At 36.1% G+C, this 26,717-nt stretch overlaps 1 protein-coding gene across 1 annotated transcript in view; it reads left to right on the top strand.

Annotated features, from left to right (window-relative positions):
- LOC121431958 (long-chain-fatty-acid--CoA ligase 5-like) overlaps positions 1-25,769 on the top strand; it is a 26,436-nt gene extending 667 nt beyond the window's left edge. The window contains exons 2-19 of the mRNA XM_041629753.1: positions 1,112-1,244; positions 3,911-3,978; positions 4,479-4,580; positions 8,804-8,903; positions 9,457-9,665; positions 9,938-9,989; positions 10,218-10,291; positions 12,998-13,075; positions 13,664-13,798; positions 17,370-17,452; positions 18,423-18,477; positions 19,507-19,602; positions 20,227-20,388; positions 21,623-21,739; positions 22,551-22,694; positions 23,361-23,462; positions 24,791-24,862; positions 25,388-25,769. Coding sequence (XP_041485687.1) covers positions 1,112-1,244; positions 3,911-3,978; positions 4,479-4,580; positions 8,804-8,903; positions 9,457-9,665; positions 9,938-9,989; positions 10,218-10,291; positions 12,998-13,075; positions 13,664-13,798; positions 17,370-17,452; positions 18,423-18,477; positions 19,507-19,602; positions 20,227-20,388; positions 21,623-21,739; positions 22,551-22,694; positions 23,361-23,462; positions 24,791-24,862; positions 25,388-25,522 — 1,917 coding nt within the window. The 3' untranslated portion in view covers positions 25,523-25,769. The remainder of the gene's footprint in view (positions 1-1,111; positions 1,245-3,910; positions 3,979-4,478; positions 4,581-8,803; positions 8,904-9,456; positions 9,666-9,937; positions 9,990-10,217; positions 10,292-12,997; positions 13,076-13,663; positions 13,799-17,369; positions 17,453-18,422; positions 18,478-19,506; positions 19,603-20,226; positions 20,389-21,622; positions 21,740-22,550; positions 22,695-23,360; positions 23,463-24,790; positions 24,863-25,387) is intronic.
- The last annotated feature ends 948 nt before the right edge of the window (positions 25,770-26,717 follow it).

Here is a 26,717-nt window from a genome sequence, read left to right as displayed (position 1 = left end):
TTTTTTTTGCGGTACGCCACTGGTCATGACCCATCTATTCATGCTCATAACACTCTGTGTAGTACTGAAATCATCGCATAATACCGCATTGAATCCTCTATTGTTAATTCCATTGGAGATCATAATTATATCAGTTTTGTGCAGGAGCGTAAAATAATGGAGAGGGCAAGTGCGAGTATGTTCCATCTCTTTTTTCTTTCTGTGTATAAATGCATATATGAATAAGTCGATTATATTTTCTTCATTTCCAAGGGGGATCCACACTTTACAAGTTCTGCTTTTTATTGGACCCCCTCATTTCCATTTATGCTCAATATTATACTGTTTTTTTTTTTGTTTTACGAAGAATGCTCGTCTGTAAAAAAAAAAATGCCCGTCTGTAGATTTGTATTTGATTTGTATTACTCTATATTACTTTGTATTATGTTTTGAATGGAAATGGAATAAAGAATTGAATGATATATTCCATTTGAAAGAGAGAGAGAACATTTACTGTTTGAATATCCTTCATTAAACAAATAAAACATTATGAGAGAGTGGGTTAATCGGAGGAATGTGTAGAAGTTCGAAATCTCACAAAGAATCAAATATTGGTTACTTCACATTTGAAGATCGCAATGAGATAATAACATTTGATAATTCATGATAAATGTATTGCTTTAATGTATTCCAATACATTGTGTATAAAAAGTCTAGTCAAGTAAATATTATTACGAAATATCTGATAGAGTTTATAAGTGATACAATCTCAACAAAATATTGAAAATAATAAAAGTCACAATGGAAGTGCTAATTTCCTCCTTAGTTTTAATCATTATCAACACTGGCCTACGGATACAGAGGAGGGCGGGAAGAGGGATGGACCCTAAACATTTTCACGACTAAGAAATGTGGGAGAAAAAGACAGAAATGGAAAGGAAAAGAGGGGGAATATGATGTTACTTTCTGAATATCATGTCAAAATATATAGCACAAAAGTAGATTTTGTATTGAAAGGTCGAAATTCTGGTGGGTTTCTTTAAAAAAAAATCCCGTTAAATCGTGTTTGGCTCATTACGCTAATTATTAATATCGATAGCATTGAATAATCCTCATGATTTCTTATTGAAAGGGAAAAGGGGGCATTCGTGTATCCCCCAAGATCAGCTGCACGTCAGAGAAGGACTTCAACTGTGACGAACTTACACTAGATGGTCATGCGAAAACGGTATACGAAGGATTCTTACGGGGAGAAAGAGTTTCAAGCAAGTATAATTTTCCTAAATTATTGACGGTGATCATAAAAATGATGATGAAAATCACGATTATACAACCACCACTACTACTTTTACTACTACTACGACGACGACTACGATTACTACTACTACTACTACTACTACTACTACTACTACTACTACTACTACTACTACTACTACTACTACTACTACTACTACTACTACTACTACTACTATACTACTTCTACTACCACTGCTACCACTGTTACTACTACTACGGCTACTACTACTACTACTACTACTACTACTACTACTACTACTACTACTACTACTTCTACTACTACTACTACTACTACTACTACTACTACTACTACTACTACTACTTCTACTACTACTACTACTACTACTTCTACTACTACTACTACTTCTACTACTACTCCTACTACTAATGCTTTGGGGAAAGTTTATTGTAATCCCAGTGATATATATTAACATAGCAGTATTGATACTGAATCATTTCATGCGTTAGTATTCTAAAATTCTAATCTATTGTGATTATAATTGAACTTTAGCTGATGGAAAATAAGCGAGGAGAAGAATGATTATTCCAAAATGGATATTATTCAAGCGTATAACCACAGTGAGAACAGTTGTATGAAACACCGCCAAGGTGTACAAGGTCAGACTACTTCTGTAACTTTGAGCAGTTGTACACTGATACCAGTACATACCAAAGCTGACTATAAGTCATGTGAACCCGCATGTGAATCAACAAAACTACTTTACATTTTAGCAAAAGTTCGCTGATGTAAATGGACAAAACTATTAAAAGTTACTGGAAAAGTTGCTTTTCCTCTAACCATGGAAGTACTATACTGGCAAACTGAAACCTTCCAATGTTTTACTGAAAATGTGGTCCGTAGGGGAAGGCGGGGTAAGTTGAGCATAGGGGCAAGTTGAGCCACCACCCCCAGGTCAATAATGAATGAGTCAGACATTGTGGTGGTGTCATGTATTGATGACCCATTACACAACCCTTAACCCCACTACATTGTTTTCAACTTTGAAACAAAAAGTAATTTTTTAAAGGGAAAAATAAAAATTTCAGCCAAAAAATGTAAAAAGGGTGTATAGATAAGTGTTCATACTCTCGCTACCCGCACATGTCTTTAAATATAATAGAGAAATAAGAACAATATTGTTAATCCAGGGTTCCGTCTTATAAAGAGTTATGATTGATCCAATCAATCGTAACATTATGGAAATCCATTAGTGTCATAGTTTTTTCTTTAGGAAATTTGCAAAATGTCCATTGTAAACAAAGGAGAATACACCAAATTGTCAAGAAATTGATGAATGTATGGATATACATTCATATGTAGAGAAAAATATTGAGCGAACATGCATTTTATAAATTATGTTGACTTTGCTGGCTTTCCATAGTTGCGATTGATCGGATCAATCGCACCTCTTTGTAATACGGGCCCCAGGTATGGATTCTCATTCTTATCATAGTCTTTAAATGATGGATGCATAAGAATTGTGTGGATGTGAAAATATTGCATGAAGTTCGGACTGGGGTAATTTGAGCCAGCCAACATGGGGCAAGTTGAGCCATAGTAATTGTTATGATAATGTATAATAAAAAAAACCTTAAAAAGCCATTGATATGCAGGCAGAAAGGTGCAAATTCACATGACAATTTTATTTGTTTACTTTCAGAGGATGTTAGTATTTAAATTGAATTAGCAAGTGAAAAGACTTTAAATAAATAAAATAACAGGCTGGTTCTTCCCGCATACATTTTGTACATAGTTTTTGTGGCTCAACTTACCCCAGAAGATGGCACAATTTACCCCACAGATGGGACAAATTGAGCCATTTGACATCGTTTTTTTATTAACGTTCACAATGACTTTCAGTGTGCTATGGGGGAAGAAAGTTATAGACAGGTGAAAAATATTTCCCAAGAATCAAATCTAAATGCTACGTACTTATTTCTACAATATTTTTAGTCATATCAATTCTAACATGCAAAATGCAAAAAGTGTTACAACTTACCCCGCCTTCCCCTACCAACTTATCATTTGTCTTCTTCCAGGCTAATTCAGTCATGCGTGACGTATGATAGGTAGTTGATGCTGTATATATACACCAACGAAACGACTCAAAACTGGCCGATTGTATGTCATTTACAAGTCGGTCTGGTCAGTACCATGATATAGTAACGAGTCGGGTATCGCTAGGAATTCCCTTTTATTCCAAAATATATTCAAAATCACCTTTTTTATACACTTCTGTATCATGAATGAAATTGGGTTCTTTGCACCTCAAAATAGAGCGACGTACTTGTTGCTAATTAACACTGTACACCTAACAATGATTACGTAATATGTATGTAACACTGGTAGAAAGTTTTAATTTTATTTCTAGCTTCCATTACGTGTCCTTTTTTATTTTTGTGTGATGTTTCGGGTTCTTCTTTCTTCTAACTTCTCTCTTTCACATGCACTTCCACCTCCATCCTGTCTTACTCACACCCCCCCCCCCCCCTCTCTCTATGCATGCCCCTCTATTCTCTCTCATTCTCCCTCCTTTCTCCACCCCATCCCCTCTCTTGTTTTCCTTCTTTTCGGTCTCGGTCCCCTTCCCTCTCCTCTATCGGTAACTCATCCTTTCTTCGTTCCATTCTTCAGATGATGGTCCTTGTTTAGGATGGAGGGCCAGCGGATCTCAACCATACCAGTGGATGTCATACAGTGAGGTACATTAAAAAAACAGTATGGACTTGTACTATTGGTTACATGACCTTTGCTCCGGCGACAATTGCTCTGCCCTATTTTTTTTTAAACAAGTGCACACCTAGTTACCAATAATGCATATATCATTTCCATTTATTTGAAAGCAAGATAAGAGAGCTTTGTAGATTAAATGCTTTGCTCACGGTCATAGGTGCCGCGGCCGGGGATCGAACCCCGGACTTTCCATGTATAGCCAGGCGCCTTAGACCACTCGGCCACGGCACCTCTACTAAATTCCACACACTAATCGAATAACCAACATTCAACCCTGGGTTTAACATTAAACACTATATCCCAAACCTCACATAAAACCCTATTGCAACCCTAACCACTACCCAACATCTTAGACGAAATTCATTTTAGACTGTTGTAACAATTTGACACAAATGGCTAGAATTTTTTTAACATATTGAATATCTGATGTAATTTTTCCAAATGAATTTATATCCATATCTATCATCAGGTTCGAAGGAAGGCGCAATATTTTGGGTCTGCGCTAGTTGAGAAGGGGTTAGATCCATCCAACGAAACTAAAGTCGCCATTTACAGCCAAAATAGACCTGAGGTAAGATGACATCTTCAACAATGATTTTTTTTTCAATATGTTTTTATTAAGGTTTTCATTCAAATGAATAACATAAACTCCAGATAAATACAAAAAAATCAAAATGTTCATTTTATATCAACAAGGATATGCAAAAAAATACATATATATTTACCAAAAACTGAAGCAAATAAGGACGGAAAGAAATTCCTTAAAATTATACTTTTATATCTAAAAAACAAACTTACTTAACTGAGCCCCAACCCTCTATGTATTTTAATAATTGATATTAAATGACTATTAAATGACTAAATGATTTGCAGAAAAACAGAAATCAACCTACATGTATTATCATTGCCTCCCATTTTAAATCAAACTTCAACATAACTTTACATAATTATACACACATATTTCTTTTTTTAATAATATTTTATTTTCTTCCTCTTTCAAAACAATAAGTTGACAATCACAATTCATATAAATAAAGATTCTTTGCATGTATACAATCAATTACCAATCACACAAATAAATACACATATTTTTTTTTTTTTTTGAATAATGTTTTTATTCTGATTTCATGAACATAACATTTCAATTTAACATTTCAAATCATATATAATACTTTACACTTCATATTTTCACTTTTTTAACAAAATCATGAGTCATATATATCTTTAAAAAAAAATCAACAATGAAATCAGTTATTATAAAAATGCTTAAAGACCAAACTTCCCCCCCCCCACCACAAAACACACCCAAACACACACACACACACACACCCAACACAACACTGCCCAGAAGATCTGCTCACACTCATTATAAATAAATCATGTTTAAAAGTACAAAACAATTCGATGAAAAATTTTGAATATAACAAGCTCACGGGAGAAGCATTACATATATTGAAAGTAAATAAAGACTTACAACTTAACCTTGTCACAATTTTACTGTTTCCCATTTTTGCAAGTGCCGCCCTAATTTCCCCATTTTAATAGCTATTTTCTTTTCTTGATCCTTATATTCTAAAATAAGTTTATGTATATCGTCAATGGTTGGTAAAACCCCCTCCTTTCTAAATATAAATATTATATATTTTACCATAAAGATAATAGTATTACAACTTTTTATTCTATTTGTATTGCCTGACAAACCAACAAATATATCCCGCCAATTCAAGTCCTTTATTTCATCTAATTCAAATCGCTGTATCAAAGTTTCCCATATCAGTTTGACCTTTAAGCAAGACAAAAATATATGTGAATATGTTTCCGTTTCCAGTTTACAGTACGAACAGAGATTATCTTCAACAAATCCAAATCTAAACAAATTAACTTTAGTGTAAATTGCCCCATGCAGAAGCTTAAATTGAAATTCCCTCTGTCTTCCAATTAATAATGTTATTCTTGGTCTAAAAAAACATTCACTAATTTCTTTCTCTGTATAATTATAATTATTTTGTCCATCTCTTATCTGTAAATCATATGACTTTTGCAATTCTTTAATAAAATATTCATATATTTTTCTTGATAATACCTCCTTAAAGCTAATTTCCCTCCCCAACAGAAGCAAGTTTATATTATAATTAATTAAGTCTATGTCACAAAATTGTATCGAACCTAAATCATTTCTCCAATCACTTGGAATTGCATGATATATTTCACCTATTATAAACAAAAGATCACTTCCCATACCAAGGTTCAAAAAATATGCGACTGGTTTAACATGTCCATTGTCAATGATATGTTCAACCTTAATTAACCCTCGTTCTAATAAATCTTTATCAAATATCATTTTATTTTTTATACAAATATTCTTATTATTGAAAATGATTGGATTTTTAGAACCATTGAAATGTCTTAAATTATCAATCTTTTGCCAAGCATCTAGCATTTCCAAATAATAAGATTGAATATTCAACTTACTTTTTATCTTTTTTATTTCATAATCACATAGAAAAATTAACCTTCCTCCAACTGACCTTAGGGAATAATCAAAAAATAACTTCCACCCCAGATTTCTTTCTCCATACAAAAGTCTTTTTACCCACATTATACGCTGCGTTCTAACAAATATTTCAAAATTTATCATTTTAACCCCACCACAATTATAATTCTGATACAAAATTTTTCGTGTAATACGATCTTTCCCTCCCCATATAAAATCAAATGATAATTTCTCGATTTCTATATACACCCATGAGGGGACAACAAGGATGGATGAAACATAATTTAACTTTGTCAATGCATATGTTTTCAATAAATGTATTTTTCCCATAATAGTCAAGTCTCGTTGTTTCCACCAACCTAAAAGCTTTTTTATTTTACTTAATATTTCTTTATAGGTTAGATCATCTTTTAATCTAAAGTCAACTGAAAATATTACTCCTAAAATTTTAACTTCCCTAACATATTTGCCAAATACATATACAGGGTCATTTGTTTTTCCATTTTCCTTACCCATGTACATAAAATGTGTCTTGTCCATATTTACCTTTAAGCCACTGACTTTTTCAAATTCTTCAAAAATATAATGCAACCTTTTTATTGAATCCATGTCTTTCAAAAAAATTGTCATATACATATACACTCACACACACGCCCACGCACACACACACACCCCATGTGTGAAGAAAATTGAAAAGAAAAATCATGATAATACAAATGATGAAAAAAAAAATCTCCAGTGAACATGAGTGAAACCCTATTGTTGTCAAAATTGCAAAAAAATAATGCAAATAACCCTTTTCATTTTCTATTCAGATGTTATTATTTATGCTTGTTAATATTTGACCCTATCACTCATTTCATTTTTTTAAAACAATTTCTCAGTTGCCCCTTTTTATTCCATTTCGTCAACCACTGGTTTGACTATTAAAAATATGCACACTACAATTACATTTAGACCCCCCCCCCTTTTTTTAAATACATTTCAGGATATAAACAAGCCTTCTGATTATGATCGAAATTTTCATAATTGTGGATTCTTCATCATTGTTTAACTCATTGTGGTGTAGAAAATGAATTCAAATTCTTGGTACAAAACCGAGAATATACAGAACAAAGCACTGGATTCGATTTAAACGGGAAGTTCACCCTGAAGAAAACTTTGTTGTAAAAATAGCAGAAAAAAAGTAGTAAAAAATATTGGTGAAGGTTTGAGGAAAATCCGTTAAAGAGTAAGACAGTTATTAGAGTTCAAAGTTTTGGAGTTGTGACGTCATAAACGAGCAGCTGCCCCATGTGTTATGTAATATAAAATGCATGAATTTCAAATTTTGTATGGTTCCTGATGATTTATTTTTGTTTTCTATTCATGATCGGGTGTGAAGGGATTTGTCTATTGATATACAAAAGGTACAGTAAATTTTTTTTTCAATTTTTTGGGAAAATGACATTTCATTGATTTTTTACCATTCGCTATGTAGGAATGCTGCTCGCATATGACGTCACAAATCAAATAATTGAAATTCTAATAACTTTTTAATCATTTGATGAATTTTTCTTAAACCTTCGGCAATATTTTTTATTATTTCTTCTGCTATTTTTACAATAAACTTTTTGTCAGGGTGAACTTCCCCTTTAAACGGGTATAGGTTTTTCAAATATTGGGGGGGGGGGGTTATTTCCAATTCGTCTAATGCCAATTCGTCCAATTGCCAACTCGTCTACTACCATCTGGTCTATCATCAGTTCGTCTACTCACCATATGATCTACTTTCATTTAGTCTAATGTCATTCTGTCTAATAACTAGTTGGTCCAATAGCCATTTAGTCCACATACCATTTTGTCTAATTAAAGTAAAGTGTTGATTGTGCAAAATGAATGAAAAGAAAATGGGTACAATTGGTTATTAGACGAAATGGTAATAGACGAAATGGTGATTAGACGAAGTGATGATTGGACCAAGTGGTTATTGGGCCAAATGGCTGTTAGGCGAAATGTTGATGGACGGAATGGCTTTCAGACCAATGAAGGTAGACCATGTGGTGAGTGGACGAGTTGGCAATTCACCATGGGGGGGGCTACAATGAAATATGTGGTCTAAGGTAAAATGCGTATTTTCATTTGAATGATTTTTTTTCCTTCATTTTTTTACGAGATACGGTGACAATGCCATGCACCCCAATGCGTGTTTTTTGCATGAACCATATAACTCGCTCACGTTCTCCATAGTCCTGAAACCCGCAATTAAAACTACATAATTATACATGTATTTTAATAGATTCGGTATTTCTCTTTAATAGTGGGTGATCGCCGATTTGGGATGCATTACATACTCAATGGTGACTGTTCCATTGTACAGTACATTAGGACCAGAGGGTTATGAACATATTATCAATCTGAGTAAGTATCCATTAAGGTCATCAACATTTATCTTCTGTAGAAAATTGATATAATCAATAAACAGTAGCAGCGGCTGCAGTAGTCAGGTAGTAATAATAGCAATAGTAGTAGTAGTAGTAGTAGTAGTAGTAGTAGTAGTAGTAGTAGTAGTAGTATTCAATTCAATTCAATTTATTCAACCATGAAAATATGTTTATACTAATCATACAGTGTACATAATTATGCAATAAATAGTACAAAATATGGCTATAGGACCATAAAAAGGCAAACTGCTTGTAGAGAAATTGTGTAGTGTTGTAGCAATAGTAGTAGTAGTAGTAGTAGTACTAGTAGTAGAAGTAGTAGTAGTAGTTGATGTAGTTGTTGTAGTTGTAGTGAGTAATAGTAGTAGTAGTAGTAGTAGTAGCAGTAGTAGTAGTATTAGTAGCTGTTGGATTGTGCATTTCCTTTTTTTACAGTACTCCTCTTAGTGTCTTATCCTGTATGTATATACACGAAGAATTATTGTAAAATGTTTGTGATTTTTTAATATTTTTGTCGATTTCCCACTCAGCTGAAGTGAGGCTCATCGTAGTCGATACTCATGAAAAGGTTACTAGTCTACTAGATCAGTGCTCAAAACTACCAACCCTCAAGCACATGGTTGTCATGGAAACACCAATCACAGACGAGATCACAGAAAAGGCGGTAAAAATGGGCGTTGACCTAATCGCTTATGATGATTTCCTTGCATCAGGCGAGAGGAACTTGAAAGATCCCGTTGTAAGTATCATTAACAGGCATTATCGTTATCAATCTATATATATATATAAGTCCATTTTGACGTCCTGTTGGTCTTATGTGATGAATGAAAAGAGGTGGTTTCAGAGTTGTCGCCCCGATGTCAGCAGTGATTTTGAAATAAGTTCAATTGAATCTTAAATCTCTAAAGATAACAGGGATAGGAATTGTCAACCAAAAGTCTTACCTAATGTTTCATTATAACCCTTTTCTTTTGAATTAATAACATTATCATTATTGATATTTTCCTAAAGCCCTGCAATCCAGATGATGTGGCGGTAATTCGATTTACAAGCGGTACAACAGGTGAGCTTCTATATAATGATATTATCTTTATTGCTTTACACTATATAAAAACCGTACACTCAATGACGATTGTTTAATCTAAATTTTAACAATTAGCCCAATTTTACGGTAAAATACCATTAAAACACAAAAGAAATTAAGCATTTTACGGTAAATGAATAAGTTATTTCCGAAAATTCTTTCAGCAACATTTTTTTGTTTTCCTTCCCTCCCTCCCTATCCATTCAGGTATACCTAAAGGAGCCATGATGACACATGCTAATATTATGGCCAGCGCAACTAACATGTATATATCATCAAGGGTATGACAATTATACTTGCATATCAATGATAATAAGTTTTATTGTCGCCAAGTCATCGTTTCCGTATAGAATGTAAATGTTTATCTATTTTGAACATTATTTTTACCTGTTGGCTCTGGAGAATATAGTCTTCAATCCATGATATAAAATGTTTATTTCCTGTCATTGTGAGTCCGAGGATGATTTTTTTTCTTCTCGAGCCCACTGCCACCCCCCCCCCGAATAAAAAAATCCACATACAACCACAATAATAATAATAATAATAATAATAATAATAATAATAATAATAATAACGATGTGTACATCGTGAATGGTAACCCCCCTGATTGGATGACAAAAGGAAGAACGGTTCTCATCCCAAAGGATCCTACCAAAGGCAACATTCCGTCAAACTACCGTCCAATTACCTGCTTGCCGATTCTCTGGAAGTTACGGACTGGCATAATATCAGAAGAAATATATCAACACCTGGACGATCAAGACATACTACCATGAGAACAGAAGGGATGTAGAAAAGGAAGTAGAGGAACAAAAGAACAACTATACACCGACAAAGGAATTATGAAAGACAGCAAGAAAAGAAAAACGAACCTCGCAATGGCATGGATTGACTACAAGAAAGCATACGACATGGTTCCGCACTCTTGGATCATCGAGTCTATGGAAATGTTGGGGGTAGCAGACAATATCAGAAGGTTCTTCATTACAAGTATGGCGAGATGGAGAACTAATATGTTGAAAAGTAATGTTGAAGTGCTTGGAGAGGTTGGTATCAGAGAGGAATCTTTCAGGGAGATAGTCTATCTCCATTGCTGTTTGTGATAGCAATGACAAAATTACTAAGGTGCTCAGAAGATCCAGGCTAGGATATGAGTTCAAGAGCAAGACAAAAATCAACCATCTATTATACATGGACGATTTGAAGCTGTTTGGTAAGACACAAAGTGACTTGGAGTCTCTCATCAACACTGTGCGGATCTTCAGCGAAGACATCAGTATGCAGTTTGGGTTGGATAAATGTGCAATGATTACTCTCAAGAGAGGTTAGCCAGCCAATGACAACAGCTTCCAAATGCCGAACGGAGAAGAGATCAGATCAATCGAAGACGGTGGTAGCTATAAATATCTCGGAATACTAGAGGCAGATCAGTTGAAACATCAAGAAATGAAAAAGAAGATTGAGGCAGAGTATATAAGGAGAATTCGGAAGGTGCTCAAATCCAAACTAAATGCTGGAAGGCTGTTAACTATTGGGCAGTAGCCCTAGTGAGATATGCTGCTGGCATAGTTGAATGGAACAAGCTTGAACTCGAAAACTTGGACAGGAAGACAAGGAAGTTGCTAACTATGCATGGGATGTTTCACCCAAAGTCTGATGTAGATAGACTTTATGTGTCAAGAGAGAAGGGAGGACGTGGTCTGGCTGGAATAGAGGAGACTGTAAGATATGAGGAACAAAGCCTATACTGCTATATTGAAGGCCAGATGGATACTATCATGACGGCAGTCAAAGAGTCGATGAGGAAAGGAAAGGATATGACAGCGAAACAGATGAAGGCTGATCAAAGGAAAATGAGACTGGAAGGATGGAAAGAGAAGGTGATGCACGGACAGCATTTAAGACAGACAGAGGAGTTTGCTGGACCAGAGAGTTGGCAGTGGCTGAAACGAGGAAGTTTAAAGAAGGAGACGGAAGTATGCTAGTTGCTGCTCAGGACCAAGCAATTAGAACAAATTACCGAAGAGCCAAAGTTGAAAAGGAGCATACATCTCCCTCATGTAGAATGTGTCATGACAAAGACGAAACGGTGTCTCATCTGGTGAGTGAATGCAGCAAAATGACACAGACTGAGTACAAAGGAAGGCACGACAGAGTAGCAGCTGCAGTTCATTGGGGTCTGGCTAAGAAGTACCATTTACCCCATGCAGAAAAATGGTACGAACATCGGGCAGAGCCTGTAGTAGAGAACGACGATATAACAAGGTCATTAAGCAAGACGACCAGACATCGTTCTCTTAAAGAAGAAGGACAAGGAATGTCTCATCATAGATATTGCGATTCCGGGAGACTGCAGAGCTTGGCGTAAAGAGGAGGAAAAGATCCAGAAGTATAACGATCTGGCATGGGAGCTGAGAAGGATATGGAAGGTGAAGACGAAGGTGGTACCAATAGTCATCGGAGCCCTATATAGGAACAGTGACAACAAGACACAGAAGCTTTCTGGCTGTTCTAGGAGTCGAGGTGTCCTTTGAAACGATACAGAAGGCAAGCTTACTTGGAACAGCTCATATCCTACGGAAGGTCTTGAATTAGAAAGACAAGTGAACAATGAGAAGAGGACCCATTTGATAGAATAAAGAACAATAACCCTAGATTTCTGGAAGAAGTCCGGTTGCTGTTTACTATACCAACAGAACATCAAGTTGTGGACAATGGAAATAATAATAATAATGATATATTTGAAATGCGCCATATCCACTCGGCAGAGTGCCCAAGGCGCAGTGAAAGTGAGAAAGAGAAAATTACATATATGATAGTAATAGATTCAGGAACAATTAAGAGTAGGAAGCATTGAAAAGACGAGTCTTAACTGAAAACTATTGATACAGAAGGGCCAGAAAAATGAAATTTATTGTTTACCTAAATTGGTGATAATTTTGTCAAGATTCACGTTTCACTTTGCTCTATTTTTTTTTGTATTTCAGGACTGCTTCTCTTTCGACCCTGGATATCGCTATATATCTTATCTTCCTCTTGCTCATGGTCTCGAACATTCTGCACAGGTTTGTTTTTAAAAATATTATTATTGAAATTGTAATATCAAGGGCTGTGTCGGGGGGGGGGTGGTGACGCCCCCTTTTGGGGTTCAAGTGTTGAAAGGGGAGGATATTTTTTTTAAGACGGAATGGGAAGAAGATAGCGAGGAGAGGTCTTGGTTGTTGTATTTCTATGATATCCCTATTATGAAAAAAATATGACGTTATGTCACGGTCATCTCCTTATCAAAATCTCCTGGCGTCCCTCGGTAACACTTGGCCTTTGTTACACATGCCTCGAAAGTGGACTGAGGCGGCCCCGGAGGCGCGGCTCGACGTATGTGTATCACTCCCCCTTAAAAAAAAAAAGCCTGAGTGACGCCGACTCGAAGCGAGTACACGGTCCATCTTTCAATGTGGTTTGAAGCTGGCGCCTCAGTCCCAGCAATTGGTATGTGCAATGCCAAAATGGAATCGGGACGGCTCAAACGCGGAAGTGCCGAAGTGGCTAGCTTGAATTATATGCCCATAGTCCATTTTCCAAATTTTGAATAGCTCTTTTATAATCTTATTTACTTCTACTTGGCGAATTAATGATTCTTCCCCTCAAAACAGGCTTTGTTATTTCACTCCGGGTGTTCAGTTGGATTCTTCCGCGGTGATCTGAAAGAGTTGGTCAATGACATCCAAGAACTCAAACCGGAACTATTTGCTGTCGTTCCGCGGCTCGCGAACAAGCTTTACGACAAAGTGAGTATATCGGACGATCTCTAATCGTTAGGACAGGACACCTTTTAAAGGAGAATGAGACCCTTGGAACAAGTTAGCTCTTGTGGAAAAAAAAAATCTGTGAAATTTTGAGAAAAATCAAACCATAAGAACAAAGTTATGATCATCTTACTAGAGATCGATGAGCTAGACGTATATAGGAATTAAGAAATGTAATTAGTGACCAACATTATTCTGTTTTCACAGTTTGTGTGGAAAATTGGCTATAAGTCATAGGTGAAGGGGCTTATAGCTTAGGCGGTTGACTGAAAGTGTATACAAGGTATAGAGTTATTACCCTTATATAGTATATATAGAACGTGCACTCTCAGAACAAAAAAAATGTTGTTTAACATATGAACTTACCAACTGTTGGTAGAAAGAATATTGCATGTAAAACGAATTGGGAGTTTAGTAACCAACAGTTCGATGTTCAGTGATGCCACAGAGTGTGAGATACAGTGTGGTCAATTACAGCATGGATCCTACTAGAATACCTTGATGAAATATAACTTATTCAAACAAGCAAAGGCGAGTAGGTCAGGAGAGAGGGAAACCAAGTAACACCATGCATGCTTCAATCTCATACTTAGTGAATTGAACGCAACTATCTCCTTCAGGTTCAGGCCATCTAGATCATAGAGCCTGATCACTGCATTAGAATTCTTACGATCAACACTCGCTACATACACCTTATCATGCTCGTCCACGGCAGCATGCAGGTAGATATCCTTTGGAGCTTGCAGAGAATCACCAGCATTCCCATCCCTGTCATAGACCGTCACCACGCTTGGGTTGGAGTAAAAACATGAACTGGTGACGATCAAACCCGACCTACTAGTAGATACCTGCCTCGTCTGGTGCTTTGTTGGAACAGTGTGTTTGAGAGTGGATCCAGTCGGGTCATAGATGTAGACTTTGTTGGCACCGTTAGCAATGAGGATCTCATTTGATTTATTTCTGTTCAGCGCGATAAAATTTCTACCGTGTCCCACGTCGATTGATGTTGTCAAGAAGCCAGTTGGAGAATACATCTCTGCATCTGTATAACCAATCGATACGCATAGCGACCTGTCTTGTTGAAACACAAGATCGTAACACGCCAGGTCACTTGGTATATTTTTGTACTCCTGCATGCCGCCAGCTGCATCAATGATATCAATACCTCGGACATTACCCCCGTATCCAATAGCCACACTGTCATGAGAGTATTTGGTCATTCCAATCATCCATCCTCGGAGATCGACACAGTGGGTGATTTCCAACTTCGGATCTGATCCTGATATGCTCCCGAGGTCAAACCAAGTAGCATCTGCAGGCTTGAATTTCTTCTTCTTTGATTTCTTCGCGATAGTTGTGGCAGAAGTGTGATCAGTAGATTCTGAGATGTTTCCGAGGTCAAACCTTTTCTCATGAGCTTTCTTCGTGATAGCTACAGCAGATGTTTTATCAGTAGACTCCGGGATGCTTCCGAGGTTAAGACAAGTAGCATCTGCAGGATTGAATCTCTTCTGTGCTTTCTTTGTAATAACTTCCGCAGTAGTGTGATCGGTAACCTCTTTCAGCAAGGCTTCTAGCTCATTACAGAGCAAATTATGAGCTGACATACTATCTGTCTCAAGATGACCCAGTCTGTCATTATCAACGAATGTTATCGAATTACAAATGCTCTTGATCCTCTGTTGATCCTTGGACTTTAAGATGTTGAGATCATCCTCGAAACCTCGCTTCAATTCATTTATTTGCTCGATGAGATCTTGAAGATTTCCTTCAAGCTCTTTAATCTTGATGTTGTAGGCTTCACGGACATCATCCAGTAGTTTCTTCATGGCAGTGTGTACCAGATGACGTTGTACTTCTATATTCTCAATGTTCTTCTCCAGCTCTGTTTTCTTAGCTGCACATCTCTGAGCAAGGACTGTCACCTAGCAATAGAAAATAAATAATGGAAATAGAAATGCAATCCAATATGATGATACAGAAGTAAATATGGCAGCATTGGAGAATGACATATTGTTATTCATTCAAAATTGAAAACCTTGGAAACCTTGTTTTGCTATCATCTAGTTAATTGGTAATCAAAATGTGATCACAATAAATCAAATCATCTTCAGAAGTGGCAGCTCAGTCGCCAGTTTCAACTGCTTCAATATGCTTTTAATACCTATAATACCTCTCGCTCATTACGCCTATTATCTGTTGATGACCGACGGAAATTGATGACTTACCTTTCGCCGCAACTCCTGCTCGAATCCGGCCTGGTTCTTTATTACTTTGTGGTTTTGATGACCAACGACCACGCACCTGAGACAGACACGAACCTTACAGTCATCGCAAAACATATCTTTGTTCTCTTGTTTGTGGATGGAGCATTTCTCGAAGAGATGACCAATGCTGATCTTCCCTTCGATGACATCCTCCATGGAGGCAATCTCGTGACCCTCGAACACACTTAGACGTTGATGACATTGAAGGCACGTATAACACTATTATGACATGTTCTACAGAAAGAGACAGCGTCTTGCTGAAGACTGCAAGCCGTGCACTTTGGACGCATCTCAAGGACAGTATTCATCCCACCTCACTTTGTGTAGTAATCGTCTACGCATCCGTTGATTGAGACATTTAATCGGAGATCGTAGACACGGTTGGCACAACTTGGTGATTTCCTTGCAGAGAGTACAGACCATGTGGTCAATGTCCTGGTGGGTCAAATCATATTTCTTGAGATACTTTCAACAGAAAGTGTGTCCGCACGTCAGGATCTTTGGTTCATCAAAAATATCAAGACATAGCGGACATTTTGTGAAGAGCTATAGAGCTTTTCTGATTGACCCTTCTCGGCCATATTTCCCCGGTTATAACAAGAGCAATCGTTCAAACATTTTAACGAAACCTGCATGACGCGTTTGTAGTATAGCTACCACTGATTCCACACGTTGAACGTCTTATCGAAATGAGTGTCCGTCCCCCTGAAAAGTTGGGTTTTTATATATTGATATAGCACCATTCGTCTATTAAAGAGCTACTCATGGTTAAATTATCCAATATACAGAACTGGTCTTCCACATTTTTTTTTCCGGAAAGAGCTAGCGCTATTATTCCGGTTTCCGTTTGACATTATACACACGAGTGATGTAGTCTGCCATTCAATCACAGTTCATCCAATAATCATAGGAAAATAGCCCGTCCTCTAGTAATGATGTTTTATTCACTGAGAGAAATCACCATTCAAAGTTATCAAAGTGAAGTATAAAACATTGGTTATTTTTTCAACTAGACAACATATTGTTTCATCGACATGATCTATGGCTCAGTGTTTGGAAATGTCAGAAGTGAGGAAGTAAATTGGTTTTATAAATGCAAGTTTAGCAATTCCTTTTTTTTCTTTACAGTAATTCAGGCACGCAGATCAGGAATGGAAGTATCATTGCCGATTGTGATGATGTTGACCTTCCTTTTTTACTTTGTTTTGTTTTTGTTTTTTTTTGCTTGTCAAAAATGCTTGATCCGCTCATGGCCTACACCTTTCTTGTTCCACATCGTAATGCAGATTATGGCGAAAATAAACGCATCATACGTCAAGAGGGCGCTGTTCAGATGGGCTTTCAATGCTAAGAAGAGAGAGGTAGACAGGTATCTCACGACCTTATTGAATTATAAATTTTCTCGCTTACCATTCTCGCTCGCAATAAGATTTTTTTTAATGTGATTTTATGAAAATCAATACATTGTTTTACTATTTATTTATTTATCTATGATAAATATGAATGCTTACTAGAAACTAGGAATTATAGATTTGCCTACCTCGCTCGCTCGCATTTCTCTGATAATATCATACCTTCCGAAATAATAGCACATCCTCTTGTAGATCAAAGGCTTCGGTCTCTGTTCTATTGCTTGTTCCGCTGAACTCCGTTGGCTCCACTCACCAAATACAGAGAAATCAAAAAAGAATAAAAACGTTTTTTTTAACTCCTCAAAACATACGACTGAAAGCTGTCGAATCCTCTTCAAACGTCTTATGTCATAGTATAAATGAATCCTGCAGTCTGAATAAAATTTAGAATTTGGACTACTCTCTCAATTTCAAGCTAAACATCGAGTGATGTATAATCAGTCTTGATGTATCTACCTATTAGCTGATCAGAAATTACCAAGTCAATATTGGTTTAACAAAGACGACCATTCAATTTGATAAGGAAAATGTTTGGTAGTATTCTCTAATCCCGTTGTACCTGGGTAGCACATTTGAGGTATGAATGTTGATAAAATTATTTTTTAAGTTATCATTCTATTGGACCTATTTGGATTCTAGTACTGTAGTCTCTGGGACAGTTGCATGATTCTGGACTACAGAGCTGATGATGTTGTGTGTAGCATACAGTATTGCATTCAACTTGCCATGATAATTATGCTTCTGAAATTTACCAATATGTAGTCTCATTCACCAATCTCTAAGTGTATTTTCGATTTGATGTCTTTTTTTTTTGTTGTTGAAGGGGGTACTCTTATTGGGAAATACTCTTACTATTGCTAGCGTTCTTTGTATTTTTTTTATTTTTTGTAGTAAATTTGCATTCTTTCCTTTTATTTTCATTGTCAGGGGAATATTCAGTAAGAATACCTGGTATGACAAGATCGTGTTTGGGAAGATACAGGTTAGTCACAACCGAGGCAATGGGGTTTCGTTCCACAAATTACGACGGATTCGTGAACACCGTAAATGTATTGAAAATGCCCATAAAATCACAAAGTTCAGCTGGGAGGTCTATAAGTATATATATATTTTTTAAATAATGTTTGTCCAGAGTTCAGGGCCCTGTCTTACAAAGAGTTACGACTGATGCAATCAATCGTATAACTCTATGGGAATCCATCAGTGTCATATTTTTTATACAAAAAAATTGCAAAATGTCCTTCGTAAAAAAGGAAAACAAACATCAAATTGTCAAGAAAACAATTGGTGAATAAACATCATATCTAGAAAAAAAAACAACAACCCGATGATGCATTTTAGATTTGGGCGTTGCTGGCTTTCCATAGTTGAGGTTGATAAGATCAATCGTAATTCTTTGTTAGACGGGGCCCATGACGAAACTGCTGTCTTAATTCACCAATTTTCGACAAAGACTTCCGAAGTTATTTTCATGAAAGGCATTTGAAAATACATTTTCTATGTTCTTGGATCCGTCGTGCATCGTGGAGCGAAAAGTCGTTATTTTGTTCTTTCTTTTAATTTGTTTCCTAATTTATTATGTCTGGGGCAGCGCCAGGGTATTCCGACAGAGCCAGGGGGAAAGGAGGGGGGGGGGGAAGGTGATACAAGGGGAAAACCCTTTTATTCCCGTTGAATAATGGGGGTATTTTAAAGTTTATTTTAACGACCCAAACTCTTTTTATGCTTTGCTCTATTTCTTTCTACCTTTTGTTCTTCCTTCTTTCCCTTGTTTTCACATGGGGGAGGGGCTATCGCTCACTTTCCTCTTTGCGTAACCCTTTCATATTGATTATTATTCGGGGTGTTTTTTTTATTATTAATTTTTCTCATTTGAATAATAAAGATACATATTTTTTCTTTATTTCACTTACTTTCCTCCCTTTCCACCATTTCTCTATCTTTACCTTTCACTACCTGAAAAAAAAAAACAATTGGATTGACCTCAATTAATGAATGCATTGCGTCACAGGCTCTACTAGGTGGCCAACTCCAATGGATCGTCACTGGAAGTGCCCCTATTTCTGACGAGGTTCTGACTTTCTTTAGGGTTGTCTTTGGCTGCCCGGTGAGTTGTTTTGATATCTTAAACTATCTTATCTGTAATTAAGCCTATTTGGTGCTTTCCATATATCAATCATTTTTGTTGTGTATCTTAATATTAACTAATATTATTTGTCATCATTTGTTAATAACTTTATTCTTCTTAAAAGTATTGTCATTGATTTTTGTTGTTTGGAATTGTTATTATTATCATTATTATTGTCATCATTATTATTATTATTGATCTTATTGTTATTTGTATTATTATCATCATTATTGTTATATTAGTAGGATCGAAGTAATAGTAATAGTAGTATTAGTTATTGTTGTAGTGGAAGTAGTCAATTGTCAATTATTGTTGATGATAATGTTCTTATTAAAACAATCATCACTACATCTTTTGTGCGTAAGATATAACCGTATGTTCACACGGGGAATTTTATGAATAATATTTATATATATATATATATATATATTTTGTCGTGTTTTGTTATTCCTTACCCCCCCCTTTATCTCCGTCCCTGTTATATGTGTTTATGTCTGACTCTCTCTCCCTCCCTCCTCCTCTCTCTCTTCTTCCCTCTCTCTCCCTCTCTTCCTCCCCCCTCTCCCTCTGCCCCTTCCCACCCCCCATCCACACCCCTAACAGGTTTCAGAAGCATACGGCCAAACGGAAGCAACTTGTGGAGCGACCTTCACCCTCCCCAATGAGACCTCGAGTGGCCATGTCGGGTCTCCCTTACCCAACGTCATGATCAAGCTGGTCGATGTCGAAGAAATGGGGTATCTTGCATCCCAAGATAAAGGGGAGGTGAGAAGGTCAAAGGTCAAAGTTGGGGAAAGACATCTATAGAAAAAAAAAGACTTAGGGGGTGTTGCAAGAAAATATTTGCCATCAATTGCAATATATTCTGTTTCACTTTTACAACTGATAGATCAAAGTTAGCTGTAGCAAATCAGATTAAAATTCTTGTTTCAAGGAGCAGATTAGCAATCAATCACTAATTTGTAATTAACTACAAGACATATGATTGATTTAGGGACCAAAAATAGACTTGCAATTCAATATCGCAAGTTTCTTGCAATGCCCCCATTAGTCTGTTGTGCAAACCCTTCACTCGTGTTATAATGGTCTTACACGCAGCCTAGTGTACCAAAGGCACTCTCGCTCAACAGCAAGTTTGAAATTGAATGTGCTAGTCTTTTGTGAAGACCCACTTGTTGATAAAAGTTTCAATCTAATAGCAAATAACAAAAGCTACGGTTTAGCAATATTTTGTGAAAACAATGCACGCCATCATCAATATTCAATGTTTGATGGTGCATGTCCCCATGTTTCTATTTCTTGTTATTACATGATACCATAATTATTTCATATTTTCATATATGTGTGCATGATTATGTCTCCCATGTAACAAAATAGGTTTCAGCAGTGATTAGCTTAATTTATTATTATTATTATTGTCATTATTATTTATTTGGCCATAAAAAAAACAAAAAATGTACAATGTAATACATAAATACAATTTGAAATTGAATAATTAAATATAGATAAAGTAGAAATGAAAAAGAAAAGAGTAATAAAACGTTTTTTCCATGGGCCAGGGCTCGCAAAAGTAAAATTCAGTACTATTGCCCAGAGGCATGCGAGCCCTTACACGTTAGATCAGTTGACTAGAGAAAGAGAGATGGAGAGAAAGAAAGAAAAGGTAGAATAATTTTGATAAGATGACAAGTAACTTGCATAATTAGAGAGAAAATAAGTAGACCTAAATGAAAAATTAGTGGGTGAAAAGAAATGTGCATGGAAAACCCGGATGGAAAAGTTTAGTATATGATCAAAAATGGCCTAAAAAGATATACGTTTTATTGAATTAAATCCAATTACAATCTATCTCAGAATATGATCACTTTTGTAATTTCTGTAAGTGTCCATATGAAGGTCTATGTATGAAAGTATATATTCATCCCCATAAATAAGTAATGTCTATAATTTGTCTTCGGGGGAAACACTTTTGTTTTCTTGACGCCATTTTGTTTTTCAGATTTGCATGAAAGGTTCATGTGTGTTCAAGGGATACTTCAAGAATCAAGAGAAGACGGATGAAGCCATTGATTCTGAGGGATGGTTACATTCTGGTGATATAGGGGAATGGCTACCAGTAAGTAGGTTACACTCAGTCAAAATAAATCAGTCAAATTGACTAGACAAGTAGTCATCTGGGTGCAATTGAGTCTTGTCACATTTCTGACGTACATTCTAAGAAATAAGAAATAAATAAATGCGACTAAAAAATAGTTAAATACGACTAGAATAACAGTTGCACTCAGCTGACCCTAAAAACTAGTCATTTTTTACTTATTTGTTTTTAGAGTCTACACTCATCATAATTCACGGTAGATAAAGTTCGAATTGCTCCCCAGACATCAATAATATAGCTCACGATTGATGCCTGATACCTCACGAAATTGAGGCATTGATCAGATTGTGAAAAGTGCTCTTGGTCAGTTTTCATTTCATTACCACCCTTTTCATTATCATCATCATCATCATCAACTTCTTCAATTAATTAATTATCGACGTCGTCATCATCATCTTTATCATCATTGATCATGGTGATGAAGATGAAATGAGATAATGATGATGATTAATAGAGGGTCGTTGGTTCGAATCCCACATTGATCCACATTGTTCTGCACTCAACCCAGGTGAGGTAAATGGCTACCGGCATGAAGTATTCGTCAAAAAACTGTGAGCGCAGGAAATCGGTTGCCGAGTTTAGCCGGGGTAAGCACGTGCGCCATACAAGTATCCTATTTTATTATTAGTGTTATTATTATTACTATTATCATCATCATTATTATTGATATTATTTTTATTACTATTATCATTATCATTATTATTATCATCATTGTTATCATTATTATCATTATTACCTATGATCGTCTCTCTATCTCTCTCCCAAAATATAGAATGGTGCACTGAAGATCACCGACCGCAAGAAGAACATATATAAGTTATCTCAGGGTGAATACGTTGCTCCTGAGAAAATCGAAAATGTCCTCATGAGAAGTCCATTGGTCGGACAGGCTTTCGTTTACGGGGAAAGTCTCCAGGTAAAGATTCCTTTAAAAGGGGTGTTGCACCCCATCATGGGGGGCTTCTCCGGGTTCAAACCCCTCCCCTCTTGCTATTATTTTGACTGGTTTTCAATTTATTTACCAGATTGGAGTCGATTTCCAACACCGATTGAGTGCATGATGCAAATTGAAAGGTGAATAATTTTCTTGAAGTAATTTCACAATATAGTATATTGAAAGTGACAGAACAATTCAATACTCTTTCATTTCGTTTCAATTGTATGTTATAATGAACCTTTAAACTTGGTTGGTCGGCTAATTATGTCCAGATTATGCTGCTTCTAAGCCTGAAATATCATTGTTAAATTGTCAAATAAAATATTGAAATCAAACTCCAATTTCATATTTGTTTCACGTACATGGTAAAAATCCTAAATGTAACAAAATGTTTAGTTGATTTCCTTTCTGGGGAGTAAAAGCTTTAAGCCCACTAACTGGGGCTGATATTTTCATAACAGTTCGGGTATCATTAATTTTTGGTACGAAACAATTGCTTTAATCGGACGAGATTTAATTCGTCAACTTTTCCTCTGTGTAAGGTAGAGGGTTCTCAGAATTACAGGACAGCAACAAGTATACTGTATCAAGATTTTTTTCCTAAAAATTATTTTCACATTGCTTCATTTTATGATATTAATTCAGTCCTACAACATTGCCGTCATTGCTCCGGAAGAGGAAGAGCTCAAGAAATTCGCAGAGAATAACGCCATCAAAGGCAAGGTCGAAGAACTCTGCGAGAATGAGGTATGTGAATCCAAACAAATTATGACATTGAGCTTCCATCATAATTATGTACACCCACATAAAAATCGACCCGATGCCATCATACCAATTACGTAATGAATGGCGCATATTTCAAAGAGAGCACCGCAAATAAAAACAAAAACAAAGTCAACAACATCAACAACAGCCATGAATCAAACTTTGCATGGCATGTGTGAATCTGATAGAAGTGATTTTGCCGAAGTGTGATAATGCATGACAAAAATATCAGTCTTTTGTCGAGGGCTGCCAGTTTGATGTTAAACCGTCATGATATCAGTTTGATGTCAGTCTAATTGATGTTAGTCTGGTATCGGCCTGATTTTGGTCTGATATTTGTCTAAAATGCCTTTCCGAATTCTGATGCGAGTCTAAACGGGCAGTCAGATGTTCATCATATTTTGTCTGATTTCAGGGTGATCATGATGTTGGTGCCTCGATTTTTGTCTGATTTCGGTTCAATCGATGTCTGTTTCATGTCGTTGTAACTTGATCTACTGGATGTCTGTCTACTGTACTGCCTTTCTGATTCCAGCTTGATATGTAATTTTAGTCTGATGTTCATCTCAGGCTGTCCTTGTTTCCGACTCATGTTATGGTGTTGGTCTCTTTTGTACGAATAATGCCCAGTCACGCCATAGAGACAGGGTTCCCAGCCCACCAGGGGAAACTCATGGAAACCTATTTTACTTTTTTCCAGTCGGGGAAAAATCAGGGAATTCGATTTTAAAAAATACTTCAAATCAGGGGAAAATGCCTCAACTGAGGGAAAATTCCGGGAATTTTGATCAGCACGAAAGTCGATAGCACGGTAGTCAGTCAGACTCTGTTATATTTTGTTGCATATCAAAACAACGTCCATTCAATTACTAGATATGGTGGTACCAGATTTTTACATTATTGTTTTTTCTTTTACCGAGAATACATGTAATTCACTGCAACAATTTAGAAAACATGCCAAATTGGGAATTGGTTCAAATTATCATCAGGGAAATATCAGGGAATTTTGTTTTCTTGAAAAGCTGGGAACCCTGCGAAACCAACTCGAAACCGGCCGATGCATTATAGTCATTGGTAATAACGTAATATGTTTGGTCGGTATATCGGTTTCACCGGTGTCACGGTAGTTAATAATTAGTTCATTAATGTTCTAAGTGAAAGGAAAGAATAAATTTTGGTAAACCATCAAAATTTATTACAATTTCTTGAAGACGTACTTTATATATATATCAGCGACGTACATTGATCATGTTGATTGAACACTCAATATGTATAAACTTTTCTCTTCTTAAATTCTATTTTTTGTTCAGACCGTTCGGAGGGCTATCCAGGCGGAGATTGATAAACAATGCACTGCCGCAAAGCTATGTGGCTTCGAGAAGGTAGACATAAATCGTGAATGATTAAATTTAAACTCCTCTCATCAATATTCTTGCAGTCCCTGTAACATTTTGTTTATACTTCATTTTTATATACTCTGTTTTACATATATTAAGTTAATTTCCTACCTCAGTGGATTGCATCTCTTAGTTAATGGCATTTTATTCGACTTCATCTGATTTTATACCAATTGATTGCATCTAAGTTATTCAGTTACAATATGCATAGCGTAAATTTATCGAATTCAATCCAAAACTGAATTAATTCTTATATTATTATGACTATACATTAACTGATTGAACGAATATTGATCACAAACTAGTAAATTGATTGCATTTCGAATGATCACACTTTCCATAATATCATATTGATTTTATTTACGCCCATCACTGCGACTTCTCAAAGGACGCATTGTTACTGATCACTCTTGATTTTGATGGCATTTGATTTGATTTCACTACACCTCATTTGATTGCATTTCATTGAATTCAAACAGGTAATCATGTTTTGATTGATTGCATTTACAGGTGAGAAAATTCATCCTGCACCCAGAGCCATTCTCCGTCGAGAACGGACTTCTAACGCCGACATTCAAAAATAAACGAAACGTCATCAAGGCCATGTTTAAAGAGAAGATAGATCAACTTTACTCAGAAAACTAGAAAATACAATGTCATGTGTTTAAAGAGAAGATAGGCCAACTTTACTCAGAATACTATATAGAATTAGAAAACACATTATCAAGTACTCAATTCGATTTTAGACTGTCAAACTGCTAGTTCGTTGCTGTTTTAAAACCTTGGGCAAGGTATTGTCCACACAATAGTATTTGTTAACAAGTGGAGCGCCTCTGGCAGTAACACCTTGAACATGTGACCTGAAACTCGCACAGGGTGTTCAGAGATACTTGATTACTCTTATGTCCAAGTTTTATGAACTAGACCAATATACAGAGTGTAAAGGATGGTAATTCAACAAATGCCCCCAACATGGCCAAAGTTTATCTACTTTAAATGACATTTGACCTTAATAATGAGACCCGAAACTCGCACAGGATGTTCAGTGATAGTTGATTACACTTATGTCTACGTTTCATGAATAAGATCCATAAACTTTTAAAGTTATGATGGTACTTCAACAGATACCCCCAACTTGGCCAAAGTTCATTCACCCTGGATGACCTTTGACCTTAATCATGTGACTTGAAACTCAGGCAGGATGTTCAGTGATACTTGATCAACCTTATGTCTAAGTTTCATGAACTAGGTTTATATATGTTTTAAGTTATGATGATATTTCAAAAACTTAACCTTAGGTTAAGATTTTGATGTTGATTCCCCCAACATGGTCCAAGTTCATCGACCCTAAATGACCTTTGACGTTAGTCATGTGACCTGAAACTCAGGCAGGATATTTAGTAATACTTGATTAACCTTATGGCCAAGTTTCATGAACTAGGTCTATATACTTTCTAAGTTATACTGTCATTTAAAAAACTTAACCTGTTAAAATTTGGTGTTGACGCCGCCGCCGTCGGAAAAGCGGCACATATAGTCTCACTCTGGTTCGCAGGTGAGATAAAACCAAAACTTTCATCCAACTAGGGTAGTCAAGAACCAACGCCTTACGGTTTTTATCCAACGCAAAAAAACATTAGTTGGGTAGAATTTGACCAATATTTTTTTGTGGAGAGTAATAATGTTACCCAGTATTGGTTAAAAGTTTTGGCCAAGTTTTTAAGAGTGTATCCAGCAAGATGGTCTAATTCGCATATCATTTATATAACACCATCATGCCTTAAAGGGGAAGTTCACCCTGACAAAAAGTTTATTGAAGAAATAGCATTAAAAAATTGCC

Source organism: Lytechinus variegatus, chromosome 18, assembly GCF_018143015.1.
Source record: "Lytechinus variegatus isolate NC3 chromosome 18, Lvar_3.0, whole genome shotgun sequence".
Classification (NCBI taxonomy): domain Eukaryota; kingdom Metazoa; phylum Echinodermata; class Echinoidea; order Temnopleuroida; family Toxopneustidae; genus Lytechinus; species Lytechinus variegatus.
The sequence above is the reverse complement of the archived record's forward strand: the minus strand, read 5'-3'. Positions and strand labels throughout refer to the sequence as shown.